We start from the raw sequence: 23674 nt of genomic DNA, 5'->3' as shown, positions 1-23674 counted from the left end.
GACGTTTTTTTAAAAAGAGATGAAATTTATTATTATTTAAAGCAAATAAACAAATGCTGTCAGTTCAAAAAACCGAAGAAAGTGCACATGAAACGCTAAAATCTATTGGCATAAGAAAACAATTTTCATGTGTCCCCTGTCTTGCACTGATCGCCTTATACAAAGGGTGGACTGCGTCTACACACCGCCAATATAATAATCAACAATTTATAAAACAGAACAAGAATGAAAGCCAACTTTGTACATGAATGTATTAGCGTTTGTGGTGACGAAATAATGGATAACATGCGATTTAACACCCAGCGTATACAAAATAAGCGTGCTGCATGTGCTTCACATTAAACACATTGTGCTTCATAAAACCCTCACACTTAAAGGTAAATAAAACAAAATGCGAACACCAATTAAGGTACCCATCAAACACAACTCCACAACTTTTTTCAGTAGTAATGTGTCCTATGTCTTAAACTGATCGCCTTATACAAAGGGTGGACTGCGTCTACATACCGCCAATATAATAATCAACAATTCTTAAAATAGAACAAGAATGAAAACTAGCTTTGTACATGAATGTACTGGCGTTTGTGGTGGCGTAATCATGGATAACATGCGATTAAAGACACAGTGTATACAAAATAAGCGTGCTACATGTACTTCACATCAAACACATTGTGCTTCATCAAACCCTCATACTTAGAAGCAAATAAAACACAATGTGAACACCAATTAATGTACCCATCAAACACAACTCCACAACTGGAGACTGTAGTTCCTGCGACTTTCTGGACTTACCAACGCAATGAATATCACATTTATACCCTTTATATGAGCGTCACATAAGTTGCGGATTTTAGTAATCGATTAAGTAGCGATATCATGATTCATGTCGGAAGCCAACAAAATCTACCACTTCTCTTCAAAAATATAACTGTGTCTTCCCGTAAAGAATTAAAAATTTTCTTAACCCTCTAGCAAGTAAATAAGTAATTATAATACATGAATATGACACCCTGTTTGATACAGCACAGAAGTCTGAATTTCATACTACGAGATTAACAAAATGAATTGAACGTAGACGTATTAATCGGTAGTTCCATGTTTTAGCTCGCATTAACATATGCGGCTATAATAATGATACTGGCTGGTACAAAGAAAAATACCAGTGTTGCTTCTTTCCGGATAGCCGTGGACACAGTTTGGTTTACACCGGTGGCGTTGCCGAACAAGTCCATTGTTGTATTCGCCAATGTCGCGGGTGAAGTGTGGGTTGGTTTGATGGAAGACTTGGTTGTCTCTGTGGTGCTTTTGGTGCTTGATATCTTCGTGGTTTGTTTGATGGTTTTGGTGGATGATATCGTCGTCATCAGCGTTGTGGTTTTGGCAGATGATATACTCGTCGTTTTTGTAGAACGTGTGGTTGATGAAGTGGTAGGCTGACTGCCGTCATCAGGCGTGATCGTCACTTTGACTGACGCGATTCTGCTCGGCACACCGCTGTCGGTGGCAATGACAATCAGCATCAGGCTTTGCGGTTCCGAGATCGCTACTAATGATAGAATATCTCCGGTCTGGTTGTTAATGGAAAACTGTCCTGTTGGCATTTGCAGTGAATAAGTAACAGGATGGCCGTCCGCGTCACTCGCATGTACTCTGGTTACAATATCGTTTGCAGAAATCGGAAACTTAACTTTGACATTGTAATTGTCTTTGTCAAAATCTGGCTCAAAATTGTTCTCCGGGCCAAATATGACAGTGTAATGGAAAGTAGTGAAATTATCGTCACTGTAATCAAAAAGATGGAAAAAGGAAGCGTCCTTGTAGTGATCAGTTGTCCACGCATTTTTCCCCAGTGAAATCTCTCTACCGTCCTCTCGGGTGACCGCTAATAGTTCCCCTCGATTGTCATCCGAAGAAGCCAGGTCGGTTTCGACTCTGAGATAAAACCAGCCAACATCAAACACGTTGCATATCAGGCTCACAGAGATGTATTGTCCATCTGATCCAACGCGTTCTTGGAACTGCGTCACCTCGGAGTCAACGATGCGATCTTTAAGGCCGGTTGAGCTGTCAAAAACATGATCAGCCATATCATCAGCATCCAGCTCATCATTAACAAGGAAATCATCTAATTTGTCATCAGCTGGGACATCCTTACGCACAGTGTGTATGAGTTCGTGACTCCTCAACACGTCGAGTACAGACAGCTGAGGGTCACCAAGAGGATTTATGTTTTCAAATGTGGCTGAGTAATTATAAAAGAATCCCTTTAGAGAAGAGGTTAGGTACCATCTTGCCACCTTTGTCTGGAAAGGATCGATGTCTCCAAAGTCAACTGACAAAGAAAACGGTACAGGTTTTCCGTTTAGAGCTGTTCCAACGATTTGGAAATTCACCAACAATCCCTTCTCATTTTCTATAATCTCCGGCTGAGCTGATGTTATTTTTAAACTCTTGGCCACCCCGTAGCCCGTGTTAGTAATCATGACTGCCAGGACAAACGGCACGCTAGGTTCTACGGCATCGGTGAAGGGATCGTCACCCTGAACGTATTTATCGTGGAAATAGTGAACCTCCAGGTTGGGGTTGGGTTTTACGGTGATAGTATCTGGTACGAGAGACACTGTCAGAGAAGACGCACCTACACTGTAGGAGAAGCTCCCTCCGACATCGTACTCGGTGTCTTCGCGAATAGCGGCTGTGGAGTAAGGGATAATCAGCCAGTCTGCTGTGCCCGATTTGGCTTGCGCCAGGGATCCTGTCCCATCTACAGCTGTAATGCCTACCAATTCGGCGTAGCCTGTAAAGATAAACATCATAGAAAATAACGTTTTTACGTGCCCCTTGAATACCGTTTTATTCCAGATGTTTTGCCACATGTGGTATTAGATAGTAAATTTAAAAACTAACAGAAACAAAAGTACTAAAGTCAAGGCTTCAAGCAATGTCTTATGTGGAAATGAAATAACTGACAGAACAATCCTAATCAAGGACAGCGTAGATTTATTCTCCAAAAAAAGAGAAATTCTTCACAAGTTTTCTTAATGCCAAAAAGCTAAGTTAACGGTAAGCATCAAAAGACAAACCATCTACCTATGGCAAACTTGTCTGTTGCATTTTTGGTTGGATCAATGGCCGGGGTAATCTTTAGGACGACTTTTATGTTAGACAAAGCCGACTGTTCTCCATTTTCGATCTCCAGTCGAGCATTAAATGCATCGCGTGTCAGCACGAGATCCTGGACTATCTGCACTCTAACCTTGGCGCACACACCGTTATCCTGTCCAGACTGGGGAAAATAACAGAAACTTAACTATAACAGTGTATAGCATATCTCCAATGTTTTTGGGACACACAAGTGAGACTGGGAGACCTCCGTGGCCTGGTTGTTAGTGTGCTAGCGCAGACAATGACCCGGAAGCCTCTCACTAATGCAATCCCTTTCAGTTCAAGTCCAGCTCATGTTAGTTTCTTCCCCACCATATGTGGGAAAGTCTGCCAGCTAAGTCTGCAACCGCCAGATGGTCGTGGTTTTCCCACGAGCTCTGTCCAGTTTTCTCCCACCATTATTATGGCAAAGACAACAAATTTTAGCAATAAATTTTAACGATTTATTTGGCATAAAGAGTGTTCCACAAATACCCGTCACCCAGCCAATAGTTATAGCTGGAATGTATGTACAGCACATTTAATGTATAGTAAATACAATAGTGTGCTCAGGTACGTTACAGGACAGACAAGTGTTCCGGTGGAAAACGGGACTCTGCTAAGCTGACATAAAGAGTTTAGAAGAACACGGGGCTCTGGTAGAGCAGACATAAAGCAGGCAAACTGACAAACAAGAGGCCTAAACATATAAATGCTAAGATTTGAAGTTATAGAATAGAACAATTATTTTCACAACTGGAATTTAAGTTAATAAAGAGAAGTTGTATACTAACTTCATAATAAGTATAGCACTGAGGTAGTGTTAGGGAGCTAGTGATGGGAAAGTGGAATACATTTTCAGCACGGTTAGCTAGTCACAGGTTAAGTTCCAACTCAATCAATCTCGTGGCCAACAAATCCAGTTATATTTAGCTTCCTGTTGATTGGTAGAATTTGGCGGGAAACCGTTAACACGCACTATGACGTGTACAGTGCGCGTGAAGATGCCGTGTACTTTGAATTGTAGCCTACAAACTGCACTCAATCAACCGATTGGGTTTCTAACATTCAACAAATTAATAAGAACTTCACATACCTCCTTGTTCTTCGCATCAATATAAACCCCAATCGCACTGTCAAATTCATCAAAAATTGTGTCAAATCCAGACTGAAAAATAAAAAAGCAATGCTTAAAAAGATTCTGCTGAAAGGAATGGTGTTCAAAGTCTGATGTTGTATTGCATTATATGGTAAAGTTGCTAATAAAAGCTCTATAACAAGCGGTACAAGCGTCGAAGAAACGAGACACAAGCTCCGTTAAAGTTTTACATTAATTTCTGTACGACGGCTAACATGGAAAATCATGTGGAGAGCATCCAAATAAAATCACAAATAGTTGTACCTCTTTAGCATTGACAGTATCTTTGAGGTATTGCTTATACTTCTCCTGTGAGCTGCGGAAAGGTATGATATTCTCTGTGTCAGGTCGTGATGCCAGAGTGCCGTCGTTGAAGGCCGACACGGTGTTGTTCCATCTCCTTAGGAAGGTACGAACAGCTTCCTGCGACTTTGTATCGTTCAGCCCTGTCCACACTGTGTTGTATTCAGCAGTTGTGAGATAGTTTCCACTGGGACTGTCGTCACCAATGGCCGATTTGAACTTGGAATACCAACCATTATCAGGCAGTTCCAACCTACAACAATAAAAGAGAGCGGGATTTTACACAGAGCAACACAGGACGGTAATGAGGGAGTGTAAACAGAAAACCTCGGATGCACAGGTATAAAGGCTTATGTGGTACTTGTTGTAGAACTTACATGTCTCTGCTTCCAAGGATTCCCACGCTGAGGTCTAGGAAGTTATCCATGGGCGGAGATTTCATCACTAAATTTTCCACGATAGCTGAACTGACATCTCGTCTCCTTCGACCGAGCCCACCGAAAGAACATGTAGCTATTACCTTCACAAGACATCTAAAAATTAACCGTAAAAGCCATGACACTTTCACCCATATTAAGATTCAGTGAACTGAAATTTAAAATCGTACTACAAAGTCTTAAAGAATAATGTGAGTTGACATAACACGAAATTTGGCCATGACAATCCGTCAGTGAATAATGGTTAAAGCAAGCTTGTCAAAGAGTAACATTCCGTGAGTATTATGTATTTCGGGTATACTTTATATGATACAAAAGGAAGGCAAAGTTTTTGTTAATGCTAGAAGGCATTATAGCTTATATCATTCTCAGTACAATACAAAACGTACTTGATGAGGGTCCAGATGGGTCCACAGATAGGACATATAGCCGACACTACACAGGACATGGCGATATCAATGACGCTGATGATAAGGTCGAGGAAACTGCTCTGAGGAAAGGCTGCCCCAATTGTGGCTTTCGCACACCCAGAGATCGGTAGAATCGGTAATACACAATCCTTCAAAATTCCAGCCAAGGATCCTTCCAACGTGCTCACTGCACAGCTCCCAAATGGAATACAGTTCTGGACATAAGACTTCAAACAATCGCAGGAGATTGGCGTGACAGGCCTGTATACAACAAGTCCTCCGCTTCCATATACACTGCCTAAAATAAAGGAGGCACAAACTATACATAATCCTTGGTGGACTTTATCATACTGTAAGCTGGGCTCCGGGCGGCGGCCATTTCATCGGTACATCGGTCATCTACGTTGTTTAAATCGCTATCACAGTAAGCAATTCATAGGGACGAATCTTAAAGCTACGCCAGGCTTTGGAAGTAATCTCAGAAAATTAATATTACTGAAGTCTCGGCCTAATGGTTTTCACCTGAAACGATGTTTTTCATTTAAAAAAACAATACATATCATGCTTACAAAGTAAACCTAAACCTTCTTACATATTGATGCATTTGATTGATCTTTACCTCCTTACTTGAATATTTTAACTATACAATGGCAAGCATACAAGCATCGCCGACCGGTTATTATCACTTGTTACTGATGTATATCATCACTTGTTACTGATGTTTATTATCACTTGTTACTGACGTTAATTATAACTTGTTACTGATGTTTATTATCACTTGTTACTGACGTTAATTATAACTTGTTACTAATGTTTATTATCACTTGTTACTGATGTCTATCATCACTTGTTACTGATGTTTATTATCACTTGTTACTGACGTTAATTATAACTTGTTACTGATGTTTATTATCACTTGTTACTGATGTCTATCATCACTTGTTACTGATGTTTATTATCACTTGTTACTGACGTTAATTATAACTTGTTACTGGTGTTTATTATCACTTGTTACTGATGTTTATCATCACTTGTTATTGATGTTTATTATCACTTGTTACTGGTGTTTATTATCATTTGTTACTGATGTTTATTCATAATAGATCCACCAAAGCATTTGTTGATATGCAGCCGTTGTGTAACTCTAAATCATATAGTTTGCTTCGTATTCAGTCGATTTTTTCTCAATTTGACGACTGTGATGAGGAAAGCACAATCCCCAAAATAAACCTGATTTAAGGACCCAGTCGAACCAGAGACAGTTGGATTCAAGCCTCCTGGCGGATTCGAAACCAATCGGATGCTGCGTGTGCGGGTATTATCCTTCACAGGTTAGTTCACTTTGAGAATGGCTTGAAACAATCTGCATCAAAAACACTCAGGCAGTATGAACTTTTCTCACTCACCTCCTCCTCCTCCTCCTACACCGACTGTTCCTGTTCTGATGGACGGCAGAGTGGCTACAGCTGTGGAAGTCACACACGGTATAGGTGGTCTGCCTGGATACACCCTAGGAAGAGATACCGTAATCTGCCGGCTGATACGGACCCCGCACACATAATCGTACACTATGATTATCCCACAATAACCTGACGATCCACTGCTGCTTGACGACCCTCCATCGGAACCACCGGAAGATGGTGGGTTGGGCCGGTCCGTAGGAGTCCGAGTGGATGGTGCTCTCGTTGCCGGCGCATTGGTTGGTGATGGCCGGCCTGTTGTAGCACCGGGATTTAGAGTCCGTGGTGAAATGGTTTTCACAGAGACTGTAGTGGGAGATGGCGTAGTTTCCGTTACCTTTCTCTCCACTCGAACAGGAACGATGATGCTGCTATTCGCTTCTAAATGACCAATCTCATCAATAGTCTGTGTACAGATAATGACGTAATGACGGTTAAGAGAGTACTAATGATTAATACATACAGGAAAATCAAAATATGATTGGACAAACCATTTGCAATATTATACATATTAAAAATTTCTCCTTAATGTTAAATGGAGAAATATATTATTTATATGAGTTAGGAGCACCTCGTCCCACCACGGGTAGTAAATGCAAATTTAACGAAAAGAAAATGAAAAAGCATAATTCTTACCATAAAAAATAGGAGTCGAGGATGGCTGGGGAGAGCGAAACGCACATTATCAGCACGGATTAGCCCATGATTTGTAAGGCGGAATTCCATGATGTTTTTGCGACCTTCTTCATACGGAATGGTATTAACCTGCGCGGGTTCCACAGTAACGACTGGCATTGGTACCTTTTGATAAGACAAAATGATCCAAAATGGAGATGAAGCACATGGAAAAGTAAAATCAGCTAAAGAAGCGACAAGATTACACTTGGTATGTGGAAGGACATACATAAAACTGGTGAAGCAAAGCGGTCAACTTTTGATTTTGATTCCTCATATAAACGATAAAACTTTAACTGTAGCACTCAACATCCTTGTTAAAGCATGGTAAGCAAAAGGGCTGAATAAATGCATCTGAAGTTAGGCAAATAGCGAAAAGATCCGTTTACGCGTAGAATAGCGTACATTGAATACACAATATCTCTTCTGTGTCTTCAGTGCAAACAGATTCATTTGTCTGAATGAATCTACAGTCTGCGTTTGTAAGTCGGTTTTAGTAGAATCCATAAACGAGCAAGACTAATTAAAATGTGTTTAGTTGTGTAGTTTACACAAACTGTACCCAGGCTCCAGGAAAATCATCTTCTCTATATAAACAAAAATATACATTTACAACATTTAATATATTAACTGTCGTCATAAGTAAACAGGACATCAGCGTGGCGTAAATTGCATTTATCATGTAAACAGGTTTAATTACGACTAAAGCATATGCATGGATTACCTGAGTCTCAAACGTAGTCTCAAGGGTAATTACGTATTTGTCTTCAAACGTGGTTGGCGTTACACTAAATGTGTAAGTGACAGCGGTTCGCTGCAGAAAAACGCTCATATTTGGAGATGTGCTGTCAGCAACAATGACGGCAACGTACGAGCCATGACCAGGTGCCTGAACACGTAAGTCGTACTTATCCTCCTGTAAATTTTCGAAGGTCACCCAACCTACCAAAAGGAAATAATATAAAATAATATGCCATTCGAGAAATCGTCATCTTCATGAAAATGTTGTTCAACCCAGTCTACCCTTAGTTTAATGAAGCGTACGTAGTGTTGCGTGGCCCTTACTTAAGCCAACTTCACATCTCCACAGCATACGTTGTCATGGCAGTGAAAGGCTTTCTTAGCTAACTGTGCTTCATGAAACAGATCCCTGGGCAAGATATTCATAGCTTCCATTACTACCAGTGTATCAGTCTCGAGTGCAATCCTAGCCTGGCTGAAGTCGGAATGTTTCTCAGGAACTGACAAAATGGCGATGGATTACCATAGGCGCTCCGGTTTCCTCCATTTGTGGAACTATTCTCAAAGTGAATAATTCTTGTTTAGGAAATTCAATAATAATCTATGAAATAAAATCAAAAATACGAGGACAATTTACTAAGCTAACACATTTCATTATTTTATATTTGTCAGTCTGTTGTTTAAAGCCATACTCAAGCTAGGCTAACGTAATAAGGGATAATGTTACACGCTGAACTGAAGGGTCATGGACTATCATGGAGAAGATGGAGACTGTTTAACCCAAAGAGGATGTTAGTACTACAGTGTACATCAGAATGACTTGCCTTTCTCTCTTGTTGTCATTAAAGAGGTCCGAAATTTTCGGCGTCCGTTGACGAGAGTAACTGTGGCATTGCTAACAAGAGGATGACTTTCATCAAAGTAAGTAAACTCATCCTCAACACGAATCGTAAGGTTCAGGCGGGTGTCCGACACGAGAATGATGTGGTATGGAATGGCAACAGAGATCTGATCCGATTTTACAGCAATCTGGCCTCGGACTTCTCCCAAAGTGTCCGATCTTGCAGACAGTAAACCAATACTTAAAATAGCAGATTCATCTTTACTCAGGGACAAAACATCTTGGGGAACGTCATTCGGTGTTGATGCGGACAAACGTTTGTTAAAAGATACTAGTGAGAACCTATCGTCACTGGGTAGGTCGACTCGTACATTAGCGGCCTCTGCCTCTCCGTCATTTGTGACTTCAATCTCATACGTTGCTCGGCTGCCAATTAGAAGGTTAGCACGTAGTGACCCAGGCGAAATAGTAAAATGAGGTTTCCGAATGCTTAGGTTAATGCTCATCCTACACGTTGTTGTTGTACCCACGTCAGCGGTGAAAACCACAGCAATAGTCCCTCGCAGCGGTCCGGAAGCGTTCAAGATTACGTCAAAGGCTATACCGGCATTTGATTCCAGAGACGTCGTGAAGTATGTTGCACCAGAGTCAGTTGTGCCTGTAGGTATCACGGTAACAGCCTGAAGAGGCGATCCAACGCCCAAAACCTGAAATGGACAAAATGTACATTTACAAACATAAAACACGCTTTGCAATTTAGAGTGCGAGTCCTTCCAAGCATTACCGATAGTGTGAGCCAAAAGCCCTTTGGTTCAATGGAAGAAAAGTAAAGCTGGCGGAAAGTACATTAAACGGGTCTAAAGTTAAAGACAATGACTAGGAAAATCTGCAGGTAAAAACCCATTAAAATCTGTGTGTTAAAACTTTTTTCTTCAATTTTACATTAAGTTGCTTAGGCTGCAAGGTCTCACTTTATCGACCTTGTTGATACAATACAACCAAAGCTATACAACTTTTTCTAAACCTTAAATGTCAAATCAGAATAAAAATATTGTCAATTTTACTCAGGCAATATATGCCTCTGCACGAAGAAGCGAAAGTCAAGTTAAAAACCTACTGGGTTTAACATTAATGGAGTACGAGTTTGATATCTGAATTATATGTAGATGACATAACCAGCATATCGGCTGTCTTCACCTTTATTTTCTGTGTACAGATGCTTAGACATGACTGCAGCATAGCGATTAAAAAAAGGAGCGATGGTATAGTATTTTGTAAAAACCAGGCCTCTTATGTCAGTTCATGTCAGTTCATTTTTGCAAACTTTTACCCTCCCTAGCCGTAGAAACAGAATTACGCTTACAAATGCAACTCTATGAATAGCAATGTTTTTCGCGTCACGGGATTAGAATTACTAAATACGTTGTGTTGTCATATGTAAAAACAATACAATGAAATCAAGGCTAAGAAGTCAACAGTTAACTCAGGTTCTGTGCAGGTAAAGAGCCCAGAAAACAAGAGTTCAGCGAATAATACCAGAGCAGCGACGACAATGTCATAGTTTACAAATAATCACGCGCTGGTGAAACTCGGACTCCTATGAGTTCTTTTCTGTTAGGTTTCTAATCTAGTTGTTAAAGCGAATCCTTGAATACGCATACATCTCCTGAAACCATGACCGAAATACAACACCCAACTTATACTATAAGAATACGCGTATCTTACGTGACGAGGAACCATGTGTCATTAATGCGAGATTTATGAATTATCTCCTTAGAGGATCCGTTAATCAGATGAAACAATGTAAGATACCAATTCTGTTTGATGGGCTTATTAAAAACGAATAACTATTCTGAACAGACGAAATCCGGTATATTTACCTCTGACCGAATGTTACGAACATTCTCCAGTCCAGTATTAATAAGCTCGGCGACACTAGGAAACGTAACTTGCTCCTCATCCAGGTAGCTAACTAGTCTCAAAGATGAGTCAGAACACCTAAGACCTTGTACCTTCCAACTTGCTTGTGGCCTAAAAACTGGATCCGATGGATGGTTTCCGGACTGTCAGAAATAAAGTGAATAATATATTTGAAAACGTACAGTACAGAGAGTAAAATAAGAATAGCGACGACAGTGTGATACATGTCAAATGGGCACACGTAACCGGTGAAATACTTCCTGTCAATTTACCTCAGTCAGGGTTTTATTCTAACTGTTCATGTAAATGCATAAATACCACCAATTTACAAGCCTCCTAGCACAACGGCGTTAGCAGAAGTAGGTAAAAAAAAATAATGTTAATTGTAGTTTGTTATACACTGCTGATCTAGAATTACTCAAAATGCTGTGTTGTCATCACACTGAACATACAATTACATTAAAACAAGTTCTTTCATTCTTCCGCACACTCCTAGTCATGACAATCACGTCAACTTTCTGTTTTAAGATTATGCTGAGAGAAGCTAAAGAAAACGGTGTAATTACTAACTGAGCGGTGCATGTAAGCCAATCAGTCTACATCAGAAGTTCAAAATAAAGTGATTCTTTTTATTGGTGAAGATATACCGTGTGCTCGATGAAAAAAAGATTGTTTACTGACATTTAAAATTACCTATTAGATAGTATGAAGTAAGTGGTTATCCACTATAAAACAATTTAGCCACATTGTTGCATTTAAAATATCTTATATGTGGTAGAAAGGCTACCAAACATGAGGCCCATCAATGTAAAACTCAGCTCAATAAATGAAGAACTGAAATCTTTACTATGGATTGTAATACACAAAATTTGGCAACATCTGGTTATAAACACACATGCAGAGCACCTACGATTAAAAATCTCCCTCGTGGTAGTGTTCTTCACATGTGTGCATAGTATGAGCTCAATACCTGCAGTACGTCTTGAGGTACCGTCACCATTATTTACCCAACTATGATTTTTACACGCAACATACCCACTCTTATTATTGTGCTTTACATGTAGGTAAAACCTGAGCCCAGTGGACCCAGTTTTTCTTGAGATACGACCGACCCTTAAATACGGATAATAGGCCCATTCCTATATTTTGCACGACATCCATGATGAAACTTCACTTTGTGTTACCTGAGCCCAATACATATAACACTTTTAAAGATACCACACAAGCAACATTTACTGTATATGTACATTGCTTCCACTGTGATTAGATGACGAAGCACGACATTAACTACGCCGCTACTAAATGTTTGATAGTTATAACATTTATTCCAATTAAGATGGCTTTCGATTCTTGGTGGTTCATTGGTAGAAATACACAGATGTTGGCGAGAGAAGTTGGTGTTACCTTCAAACTAACCACTGGAATGTTGGAGTACATGAAGGGGTAAACATGATATATCTTACCACAAAAAATTCTCCACTGTCCTGGGACTGGTGATAAAATATAGCTTCAAAATATCCGTTTCTCCCGGGATCAGAAAAGGTGGTAAGTGGTCTAGTTTTGTCATTTTGACGAATCCTAAAAAAAATAAGGACATTATTTGTTTGCCTAACTTGGAATATCAGTGTACGTAGACATGCACACAGCAGCTGGGTGAAATTGGTATCGGTGTTCTTAAATCAAATCCAGATCAAATTTCGGAACATCCATTAATCACGAATGAATTACTTGATAGCCTTCGTATTTGATAATGCCTTATATTCTGAGGTAAAACCAGAGCTCTTTATACGCCTGATTTGTGCAACTTTTATTTTAATTTTACCGACAAAAATTACAGGATATGTTCGGCTATAACGTATAAATCATAACCGGAGACTACAAATCAGATTTCAGAGGCGTAAAAAAAGTAGTGAATGAGCATTATAATAGAAAATAAAAAGAAACAGGTGCATACAGCAAATCCACCAGAGCAACCCGTGAACCGTCGGTATTCCAGAAGTTCACATGACCACGGATTGTAACAGGTTCCGGGGTGGACAGGGTTCCAGACGGTGTCGTGGTCTCTATAGTGACGTTATATGACAAGGGAACTCGAATTTCTAAGGTTTTTGTGTCCGTCCCCACGATGTTTGTGGCACCAATCACCACACGATAAGGTGTCCCGGATCCTATCGTTCTGTCCCACGTGACCGTAGCTGAGCGCACATCCAGAACCATACCCTGAGGCTGACGTTGGATAAACCACGCTACTGGCGATGTTCCCTTAGAATGAGAGGAAAGTTAAATACCATTAAAAAATAATAATTGCAAAGAAGAATATAAGCTTGCCCACTAAGCACACACTCACACACATTTGAAAATTTTACCAAGAAACCCTATGACACTGAAATCCTTGCATTTACCGAGCTAATTAAACCAGAAGCCGTGTTAGGTAATCCGCATACATTATCACTGCTCTGCGTTGTTCTGGCAGTGCGAGTGCTCGTCGTCTGATCGCTATCGATGGAAACAGAGAACTTATGTAAACTGGCGAAACAAAACAACATGGTACTAATGTATACAACCCGATTCATCTTCTATATCAATAGATAAGCAAAATGCGCTAAAATCTACTTGGTACTGTTTGTACTATATATGCATCAATTGCTTGTGTTGTGACAGAACATTTATGAATGACCACAAAAAAGTCCTTCGCGTAATTTACAAATGTGCTCCATAAAACCTGGTTTATGGAGGAGTATGGAGGAGTACTCCATAAACCAGAAGATCATCAGTATTCTCACCCCTGCACATGTCATCTGTCGCTGTTGTCGTTGGTAGAACACATTACCAAACAAATTCTTTCGATTTTTCTTTTAATTTAATTCTAGTTATTGTCAGGACCTTTTTATAGTCTTTGAGGTATTTTCGGGAGGCCAGGGTCACACTTAAAAGTAGACCGGTAAGCGATTACGTTCATGGTATCTGTTTATACAACAAACACAGTTACAGCGGTGCTAAACCCTTAAGCATTCCTACCTGTGTTAGGTTTAGTTTCAGGGAAAAGCTGTCCCCCTCGCTGATGGCGATAGGAGAGTCGACATCAGCTATTCGCGGAACTCTAATCTCAGTGAGACAATCTTGTCCAGACCAAGGTAACTCACACACACATCCCCCGAAGGCACAGTAACCGTGCGCTGGACTAAAGTTCTTCCCACATGCATTTGGAGGACATTGCGCATAGACATTGAAAGGTACCTGAAAAATTGTTAAAATCGTGTGGTGTCAATTACATACTTACCCATGACCCTATTAAACATCAGACACAAAAGCTGTCTTTCAAAGTACTATATAGCCTTTACAGAAATTGTTACTATAATATATTCAAATTGATGCTGTTGTGAGTTTTTTGTGTTAAAACTATCTATATACTGTCTGAGTTTTGTGGAGATACTTTTAGTATTTAATTATTCATTTTGTTAGTCAGCAAGGATCTCAAATATGGGGAGTTATGTTTATTTTTGTATTGTTCTATTATACCGTATTATGACATTTCCATATATAGATAAAAAAAACTGATCAGTGGTTGTAAAAAAATGACATCCAACACTGAACTGAGATTACAAAATTCTTTTCTTCTGCATAGCTGAATTTGATGAATTTGTTTGATTGTATGTTTTCCACCGTACTGAGCACTTCTTCTGTTTCGAGACGTTGGTTAAGTTTATGGGTAGTTGCGAAATGTAAAAGGAAATGTTGAAATTCTTCATCGAGCAACACGAAATGTTGAACGAGAAACGCGGAATAACTTCTTCTAATGTGTCGGATCGTTTTTGAGAGAGACCCAGAACAGGTTTATTGATTACGGGGACCACTTGGTTGCCATCAGTTTAAGCTAGCGAAGATTTAATGCGCGTGTGAAGGTGCTGTAAATGTGGCTTGCCATCGATCCGACACATCAGAAACAGTTATTCCCTATAACTCTCCCAACACTTCGTGTTGCTCGATACAGAGTTACATTCCGCAATGAGCCGGTTTATGAGTAGAAGGAGAGGGGCATAGTTCGGTTTGCACTAGACTACACTCCTGCCTTAAAGTCGTAGCAGAACTGGCAACAGAAAGAACTTCAAGGGAAATCTGGCGCATTAGATGAATTGTACTCCAAAGGTACTGTGGAAATGTTTACCTTATTGTCTGTGAAATCCATGACGCCATCCACAGAGATTTCCACAAAGTACGTCGCCTCGGGCAACTGCGGTGACACACAAACCACATGCTCTCTGGAGAGGCGAATGCCTTCCACGACTTTGGAACCGAAGCGGCAATAAAACGTGTTGTTGGTTGTCTCTGGAAAGTTGTGTCCTCTCACATGCACCTCCGTACCACCAGTGTCCGGTCCACCGTCAGGAAACACGTTCAGAACAGTCACTAAAGGCTCACAGTCAGATCCGTAGAATGTTTTGGCACATCGATCGCAAATATCTCCGGCCCAGTTGGAGGCACACAGACACGTTCCTTACGGGTATGATAAAATTGAAATAAAATCACAAGAATTTTTTCACAAGAATTTCGTTGTAAACAATACAAGTAGAGGTAGGAGTATGCACTTTTTTTGCTTTGTTACCAGTATTTGAAGCAGAACAGAATCATGCAATGTATCTGACAATCCTTCATATATAAACGCTCAGCCCAGCAAACTAGACCTAAGTTCAAATACACAGCATCCTTCGTCGTGCCTTGCCAGTTACAGTGCCTTAATTAATCTGCTAGTGAGGACCAAAATAAATTAAAGGGGAAAAAGCAAAAAATGTTAATCGATTAATATTATTTCAAGATTGGATGCCTTGTTTGTTTCAAAGCTTTTTTTCTGAGAATAACACATGAGTATTTTACCGTTCTGCGTGTTGCACGTTCCCTGAGGCCTAACGCAGAATGGACATGGCAGACAGTCTTCTCCCCATCTTTCCGGTCCACACTCCGAACATGTTGAGCCTGAATATTTCGTGAAACACTGACAGGTATCAGGAGCGATGCAAAACCCTTTGCCCGAGCAGTCATTTACGTTGGAACACGTGGCTAGCTCACAGCGTGAACCAGTATAACCTAGGTTACATTCACAGACGTTAGGTCCGATACACGCCCCGCGACCAGAACACTGGCTAACTCCAGAACAGTCATACTCGGTGCATCTTGTTCCCGCCCATCCCCGGTAACAACGACATCCGTTCGGCCTAACGCACTCTCCCTGACCACTGCAGTTGTTAACCAGGCTACAGTCAAATGTCAGTTCCTGGCGGATTGGTTGAATTTCCAGTGCCAAAAGAGATGGGTCCCGAGTTTGATCGAAGACACGAGCTTTAGCCGACAGTAGGTTGGTACTTCCCCACCAATTCCGCTCTGCGTGCACTACACCAGTGCCTGCTTTGGTCACCTTGATCTCATACACAGATTCAGGGTTGTCTAAAATGTTATCGGTCACATTAAAATGGAGAGAGTCAACAATAATAGTTGCTTCCGTCGCGTCAAAAGAAGTCAGTTGATTGTAAACGAACAAGCCTTCCAGGTTTCCTTCGTCTTGGGATGACAGATCGACGGCACACTCTCCACTTCCCATCTCAAACCGGTTAGTGGTTAAGCTGATAACCTTCGAGGGTTGTTCGTTTCTCCATGCAGAGGACTCGATTGATAATATGCATGCATCTAAGCTATGACTGTTAAGGAATTGATTATTGTTTATATCTATCACTGCGTAAGACTGAACGCGAACAGAACTTGTTCCACTGTTGGTAAAAACGTTGTCCGTAATATTACACGTGCACAGTCTTGGATTCCAGCTTCTCCAGCCATAAGATTCGGACAATGTAACAAGCAAACCCCCTCTGGTGTTATTTGTAAAGTTATTATTGTTAATGTTTATTCCGATATCCCGGTAAAACATGAAAAATTCACCTTGGACCGCTACGCCTTGATTGTTCAAAACCTGTGAATGAGACATAGTGAAGAAATTCTCCAGATCGTTATTCGAGTATGTAACCTCCACTCCAGCACCGCTATTCCCATCAAGTGTGACATACTCTAGCTCCACATGACCACCTGCAGACCTTAAGGCCACTCCATCGTAGTTGCTTCCTATAATAGTAACGTTTCTTATCCGGATATCTGTTATAGGGTCACCGTAAAGTCCATAACTACCACTATCTATCACTGCTGTTCCATTAAAGTCAAAGACAGTATTTTGCACATCAAGAGTTATTCCAGCATTTCCAGACCCCGAAATCACGTTATTAAACAGGCTGACTTGAGAAGTAAGGAACCTAACTCCAGTTCTAGGATTTAGTATGTGCGTGTTCCTCATCTCTGATACAGACGTCACAGACCGGGATTTTGACAAACTGCCAGAACCAAACACAATGCCTTCCCAAAAATCGGAGTTATGAGGCTGAAGGGTTGTACGACTTGCCTTGTCAGATCCAATGACAACCTTCCCTGAAAAAAAGTAAATTGGAAATTATACAGGTAACAAATACCAGAAAACATTTATGGTAAAAATTACATATCGTATGATAAGGCCTTAACATAAAACTCAGTATATGGCACGTTTGCTGGCCAAACAGCATCCATCTTGAACGGGTGAATCTTATACGATAACAGAAAGTAGCTTTCAAGTAGATCTATGAATGTCTAGAGAGTGGTCGCACAAATGCCCGTCTGTGAAATTAAATTTGTTTCTACTTAAAGGTTCGTGGTCAAAGGGAATAAAATGATTCCTTGATGTATTTAGAGACGGAATCAGCCTAATATTTCAATGGATCAACCCGGAGATTTGTGGTTTTAGCTTTTAGCCTAGTTTCTGTTTCAGGTTGTTTCAGGTTATAAAAAGTATAAAACTGCTATCAAAATTGTAAATCTGACTAACCACGTAATTGTTATTAACCAATACAATGTCATGCCATTGGATTGTTTCCCAGATGAGCCAGTTTAATTTGTAGCTTAGGATAAGTGCTAGACATTTACGTGAGTTGAAGTGATATGGAACTGTTTAATTTTGGTATGAGCGTTTATGCAAAAAGTGTTGAAATCTAAATCTGTAAGACATAGTGTCTCCTATTCGCCATATATAGTAGACTTAATGCTATATTGGTGACGATTAATTCTTCAGTCGATTCGAACAACCCTGAAAACATATATATGTTATATATATATGAAAACATATATATATATATATATATATATATATATATAAGATGCATACCTTTGACAAAGATACCGCAGTCTTCCTCGAATTCCACAGTTGATCCTGCTTCAATGACCAGCACCGCATTTTCCCTGTTTGAGACACAAGCAAAAATTATACACAACTTTTTAGCATAAAAACCGTGAACCTTGCTTTTAATAACTGTGTATATATTTGCGTTTTTGGGCGACCCATCTGGCCTGCATATACGTATAAAATAAAGTCAGGCGCTCCTTATAATTTGATATTTCAAGCAACAGGAAAGTTTTAGATGTTAATTTCTTTTCAAATTTCAAAGGTTAATATTACAAAAAAAGCGTTTACACTAAAACTGATTGCTAGATATAAGCGGGGGTATATATTACCAATTAACGCTTTGTGTACGTATGCTTGAAATACTTTTAGAGGCAAGGGAAAGAAAATTAAGATGTGAACTCACTCAACATAAACAGATCTAGATATGACGACTGGTTCAGGTCCTTTAGCAAGGGTAATAGTGCCCGTTACCACTCCGCCAATCAGAGTGTCCAAATGGAAGGTCCCGTCCGTAATATCCACCTTGTTCCCCAAATCAGCTGACAGCAGGTAGGGAATGAAGTTTACCCGGGATAAACGCATGTCCTTCTCAAACGAGCACACCCGCTGTACTATTTTGTCTAAGTCACCAAACCCCCAGTAGCAATTTAAGGCATCAATCGGAGCAAAGTCATTAAAGTCTGGTGCTTTAATTTCACATGATGCTCTTGGATTCGTGAATATGTTGTTCCGGGCTTGAAAGCCTGAAATAGCACTGAGAATTGTGTTACTAACGGAGTTGTTGAGGAACGTGTTTGATATTATGTATGTATAGGGAAAGGTCCCCGATTCCCCTGAAAGATAGACCATGCTAGAAACTCCATTGGCCTGAAACGTGTTGTTTTCAACACGTACTGTTGCGTTAATTACGTGTTGATAAATTTCGACCAAAGCATTGGCGCGAGGATCTGTGATGTTCTCAAACAGATTATTGGCAATGTTAATGGATGACCTAATACTTGTTCTCACTTCAACAGCTCTTCCGCGAGCGATGTCCATGAATTGGTTCCCAGTGATATAAACGTTGAGTTCAGAGCGAACATATCGAGCATCTATGTCTAAAATTGTACCAGAAATGGACATATTGAAAAACTTATTATTTTTAAATGTCCACGTAGCCTGCTCAAGTCGGTCATTGGGATAAATATCAATCAAAGGTCTGTAGTTCCACGACCAATAAATGTAATAACTGTGATCATGAATTGAACTGTCAGCCAGAACAAAGGAAAAGTTTCCCCCAGAAGATGTGTGTCGTTGGGATGATATCACTCGCTCGGAATTATCGTGGAAATCACAAGCACGGAAAATCAAGGAACCTGCTAAGTTCGACTCAAGACTGATTGCGGTTTTTGAACCGTACACTTCACAACTGTTTACCTCAAGCTTGCCATTATTCTCCACTCGTATGCCAGTGTTAGTGTTATTCCGAAGGAAGACCGAATTAACATTAAGGTATGGAGCAAACTCCTGGCGACCAAAGTATACGTGTATCCCTGCTTTGGAATTAAATGCAGCTAACAGCATATTTATTGATGTATCCTGTCGTACAATGGGGTATTCAAACAAAAAACCATCAGCCGATGAAAACGTTACAGACACAGCATTCATCTGGGAAGTGTTCCATGAATTTTGATTCCATCCGTTGTTTCATTCACCAATAAGAAGTGTAGCTGGGATATCAACGCGCCTGCAACCAAGAAAAGAGACAAGTACATGTACTAAGTCGTGCCAGATTTCTTGTCTCATAATATGGTTATAATCTCCCCTTGTTTTAAAGCTAGCTGACATTCCATACTTGTCTTAGTGTCATGAAGAAAAAAACAGATCCCATCTAAACCAGGAATCAAGACAGGGGTTCGCTGGGCATTTCATTTTATCATAATTTTAAAATGATGCATGGATTAATGCACGGAAATAGACACTTGCATCCCTGCTAACACGCACAGCCAGAGATCATATTTATCTATTTATCTGATCGGTGGTTTACGTCATACTCAACAATATTTCACCAATACGAGGGTGGTCAGCACTTCAGAAATCATGGTTTATAAAACTATACCTGAAATGGTACAGTTGTACGTGATGTGAAATAAAATAGTTAGCAACTTTGGCTCAACTATGCGTGAATTCTTAGAAGGCAACACAAAAAGTTGAGGTTCTCTACGCTTATAGTGCAGACATTAGATCATCTTAATTACGTCGTTGTAGTTAAATATATCAAAAAGCTCCTCTACGAGACAAAAAGCAGTAACAATGATATACGAGCGAGCAAACTGTTGAACGCTACAGCTTTGACTGAAGAAAATCATTTCAGCTTGCAAATCTTACGTCGTGAACCTAATCGAAGACAAGCTAATGACGACAGTGGAAGCGACCAGGTGACTAGCAATAGTGAAGATGAGTCACAGCATGAAAATCCAGAGATGTATGTGACGATGTCATCGCTATTTATGTTTATGAGTTTCTGCAGTTCCAGGATGAATGCGTTTGCTGTCACAACCACTCCCAAGCCAAGATCGTTTAGGGCAAAGAGTCAGTGGTAGGTTTACCGCCGACGTATGACCTCATCGTGAATGGAAAAAGGTGTCCGTGGCAAATGATCTGTTCATTTGATGTTGATGGAGTACAATGTAGATTGCCATGGACATTTCATGGAAATGGTGTTAATTTTAGTCATTGTTCTGTAACAAGTTTTCGGTATTTTTTGTGGACCCATTATCCATAAGGAGGATTGGTGGTTTCTCAATCTGATTTTATCTCAATAAGCCTTAAATAGATATACCGGTGAATCTTAGCAAACGATCTGACAAAACGTTTCCTATTACATGTGTTTTGTACTAGCCCAAATAATTTAATCTCACAAATTTTTGACCTTGTTTGTTCACGTATTATATTTCAAAATCGATCAAGTTTGTAAAATGTGTGATATCTTTTACTTCATAACTTTCAAAATTTAGAATAACTTTAATACTGTAAATAGGTGTTCTACAGTTATTTTAAATCAGAAAATATCTGAAGGGCAATCATTTAACTTATTCGTAATAAATAGAGAAACACTGATTTTATCAGCGAATATAGTGTTTTTGCCACAAATATGTGGTATAGCCTCTTTAAGCATGGTAGAACTTTGGACAGAGTAAATCTGGCTTATAGGTGGTTTCAAACGTTTTATCTGTTTTAGAAAAGGTTTTAAAAATGTATAAAAAAATTATTTAATCACAGTTTTTTATTAGTTGTGCCAGTTTTCTTTGAATCGATGAAGACTAACTCGGAAGCTGCTGGTCTTGCTTGGTTTAGTGCTATTATCGACATTCTTTAAAAAAATCGCTTGGCTTTCTTTTATTTGCTGCCATCACCATTAAGTATGAGGAGCTCGTCTGGATTGGTTCCTTGAATGTATCAAACTAATTGAGGAGTATGTCTAGCTTGGCCTCCTTGACCAAGGTAACTCCGATAATGTAAGTCGTATAGGTTAATTTATAGTTCGATCACTGTGTTTGTGCAATCCTCAGTACTACCAGGATTCCACTGGATCATACATATAGCTTTGGTGGTAAAATGCATGCAGGTATTTAAGACATCATAAAGCACGTTAAGGTGAGAAAAATTTAAGAGTAATAAGTTGGTAGGAAAGGCATTGTGTGAAAACAATAGGAAAATCAGAGCAAAATGGAAAGAATAATGTACATGTACATAAATTATTTCATTACCGTAGCAACATTTTTCCCTAATTACTGAAAGAGCCGTTTGCTGTTATATTTATCCACTAAAACAAAGCTATTCTGTTACAAAGACTAGCAGAGCATGACCACAATTTTTGCCACTGCACAATTTTATTGAGCAACGCTTCAGTTTCTAGCATCCTTTTTTTTATTTACTGTCCCAACCCTTTCCACAGCACTAGCCAAATTACATTAACTCTATATGTTTAAATAACATCTGCATTTATTATTTACTCAGTAGTAAACAGCTTTTGTTGTTTACTTGTTGTTTTGACTTGCACCAGTCTTTGGATTAGGTCATTTTTGTATGCTATGCTTTTGGAAGAGAAATCCACCTGGCTTGGTTTCCTGAAATCAGTCATTGGGTCTAAATAAAGATTGACAACTGTGATACATACAGTTGGCCGGTGGCCCAGCACTCTGTGCTGTGATTTTTATTATTTTTCTTCCGTTTTCTTGAAAGCTTTTTGCAAACTTTAAGAGCTGTTAAAGGACAACGCAAATTTTGGCTGTTTTTGGTTAACTTTGCTAACGTGACATGGTGTCCATCTTGGGTTTTGATTAAAACCGTTAAAAATCTTCTTCTCAAGAACCAACGATCGAATGCCTTTGACATTTGATGTAATGGTAGTGTGATCCCAGACAGAGAAAGTTTGAAAAAAAAAACTTGGACATTCATCGAAAGCTTTGGAAGCTAGCCTTTGGTTGAAGTTATGACGTCTAAGTTTGATAATGTTTTCATGTATTCTGGTGTATCTGGCAACGATGATTCCGAATCTGCTTTTGTATTGTGCCTATCTATGTAACTTTTTGAGATATGGTTAAAAAACTTTTGTCAGTTTCGTAATTACAATGACGTGTAACTCGAATCCTATGGTAACTCACCAAAATTGTGACGCGTTTCTAGTGAAAACAGTTAGTTTAGTCTAGGTTAGATTGTGAAATTTTAATGTGTTTGTCTGTATCACTTGAAGTTGTGTATCGTAACTTTTGGGCAGATATGATCACGTGACTTGGCGGCCTCCTTGGGTTTTGATGAGAAGCTAAAAAATATTCTTTTCCAGACCGGCTAATGTGAATGAGCTGAAATGTAAACTGCAGTTGTACACAGACTATGCATGTTAAGTTTGAAGATGAGAATTTGGTTGGTTGAAAATTGTACAAGCTGTCTACTGGGTGAAAATGTCATGTGACCAAAAAATTCGTGACTTGCTCATAATTTCCACACTTCTTCAGAGGGTGTCCTGCCAAAATTCCTATCTGATGCAGTTTAATACGCTGATTCCGAAAATGCGATTTATGCAAAAAACCGGAAGTGACGTCGGTAAACCAGAAGAGGTACATTCTAAAAAGATACTATTTTTACATTTTTTAATATTGAACAACTTCTACAGGTAAAAAGGCTCAACAGAAATGCGTGAAACTTAGGTGCGTGGTAGACCCGGAGATGTGCTCTTACGAGTTGGGTGTCCTCAGTAACGTGACCTGTCAACTATTTTGGGTTGAATTTAAAACATTTAACAGTCATCTTCTCCAAAACTCAATGTAAGATTGATTAAAATTTAGGACACATAACAAGCGTTTCCTGGAGACTA

At 39.6% G+C, this 23674-nt stretch overlaps 1 protein-coding gene across 1 annotated transcript; it reads right to left on the bottom strand.

Moving 5' to 3' along the window:
• Positions 1 to 4: 4 nt before the first annotated feature.
• Positions 5 to 22428, bottom strand: LOC135461544 (uncharacterized). Its single transcript, XM_064738688.1, has 19 exons — positions 22415 to 22428; positions 18722 to 20044; positions 18301 to 18374; positions 15942 to 17534; positions 15235 to 15563; positions 14088 to 14306; positions 13024 to 13331; positions 12533 to 12647; positions 11030 to 11212; positions 9133 to 9856; positions 8292 to 8509; positions 7529 to 7693; positions 6839 to 7298; positions 5412 to 5730; positions 4963 to 5118; positions 4547 to 4838; positions 4241 to 4312; positions 3091 to 3286; positions 5 to 2797 (listed from the first exon to the last, which is right to left on the bottom strand). Exons 2-19 carry the CDS (start codon positions 19963 to 19965, stop codon positions 1101 to 1103), a joined length of 8364 nt encoding a protein of 2787 aa, XP_064594758.1. The 5' UTR covers positions 19966 to 20044; positions 22415 to 22428; the 3' UTR covers positions 5 to 1100.
• Between the last annotated feature and the right edge of the window lie 1246 nt (positions 22429 to 23674).

This window comes from Liolophura sinensis, chromosome 1, assembly GCF_032854445.1.
Source record: "Liolophura sinensis isolate JHLJ2023 chromosome 1, CUHK_Ljap_v2, whole genome shotgun sequence".
Lineage (NCBI taxonomy): Eukaryota > Metazoa > Mollusca > Polyplacophora > Chitonida > Chitonidae > Liolophura > Liolophura sinensis.
The sequence above is the reverse complement of the archived record's forward strand: the minus strand, read 5'-3'. Positions and strand labels throughout refer to the sequence as shown.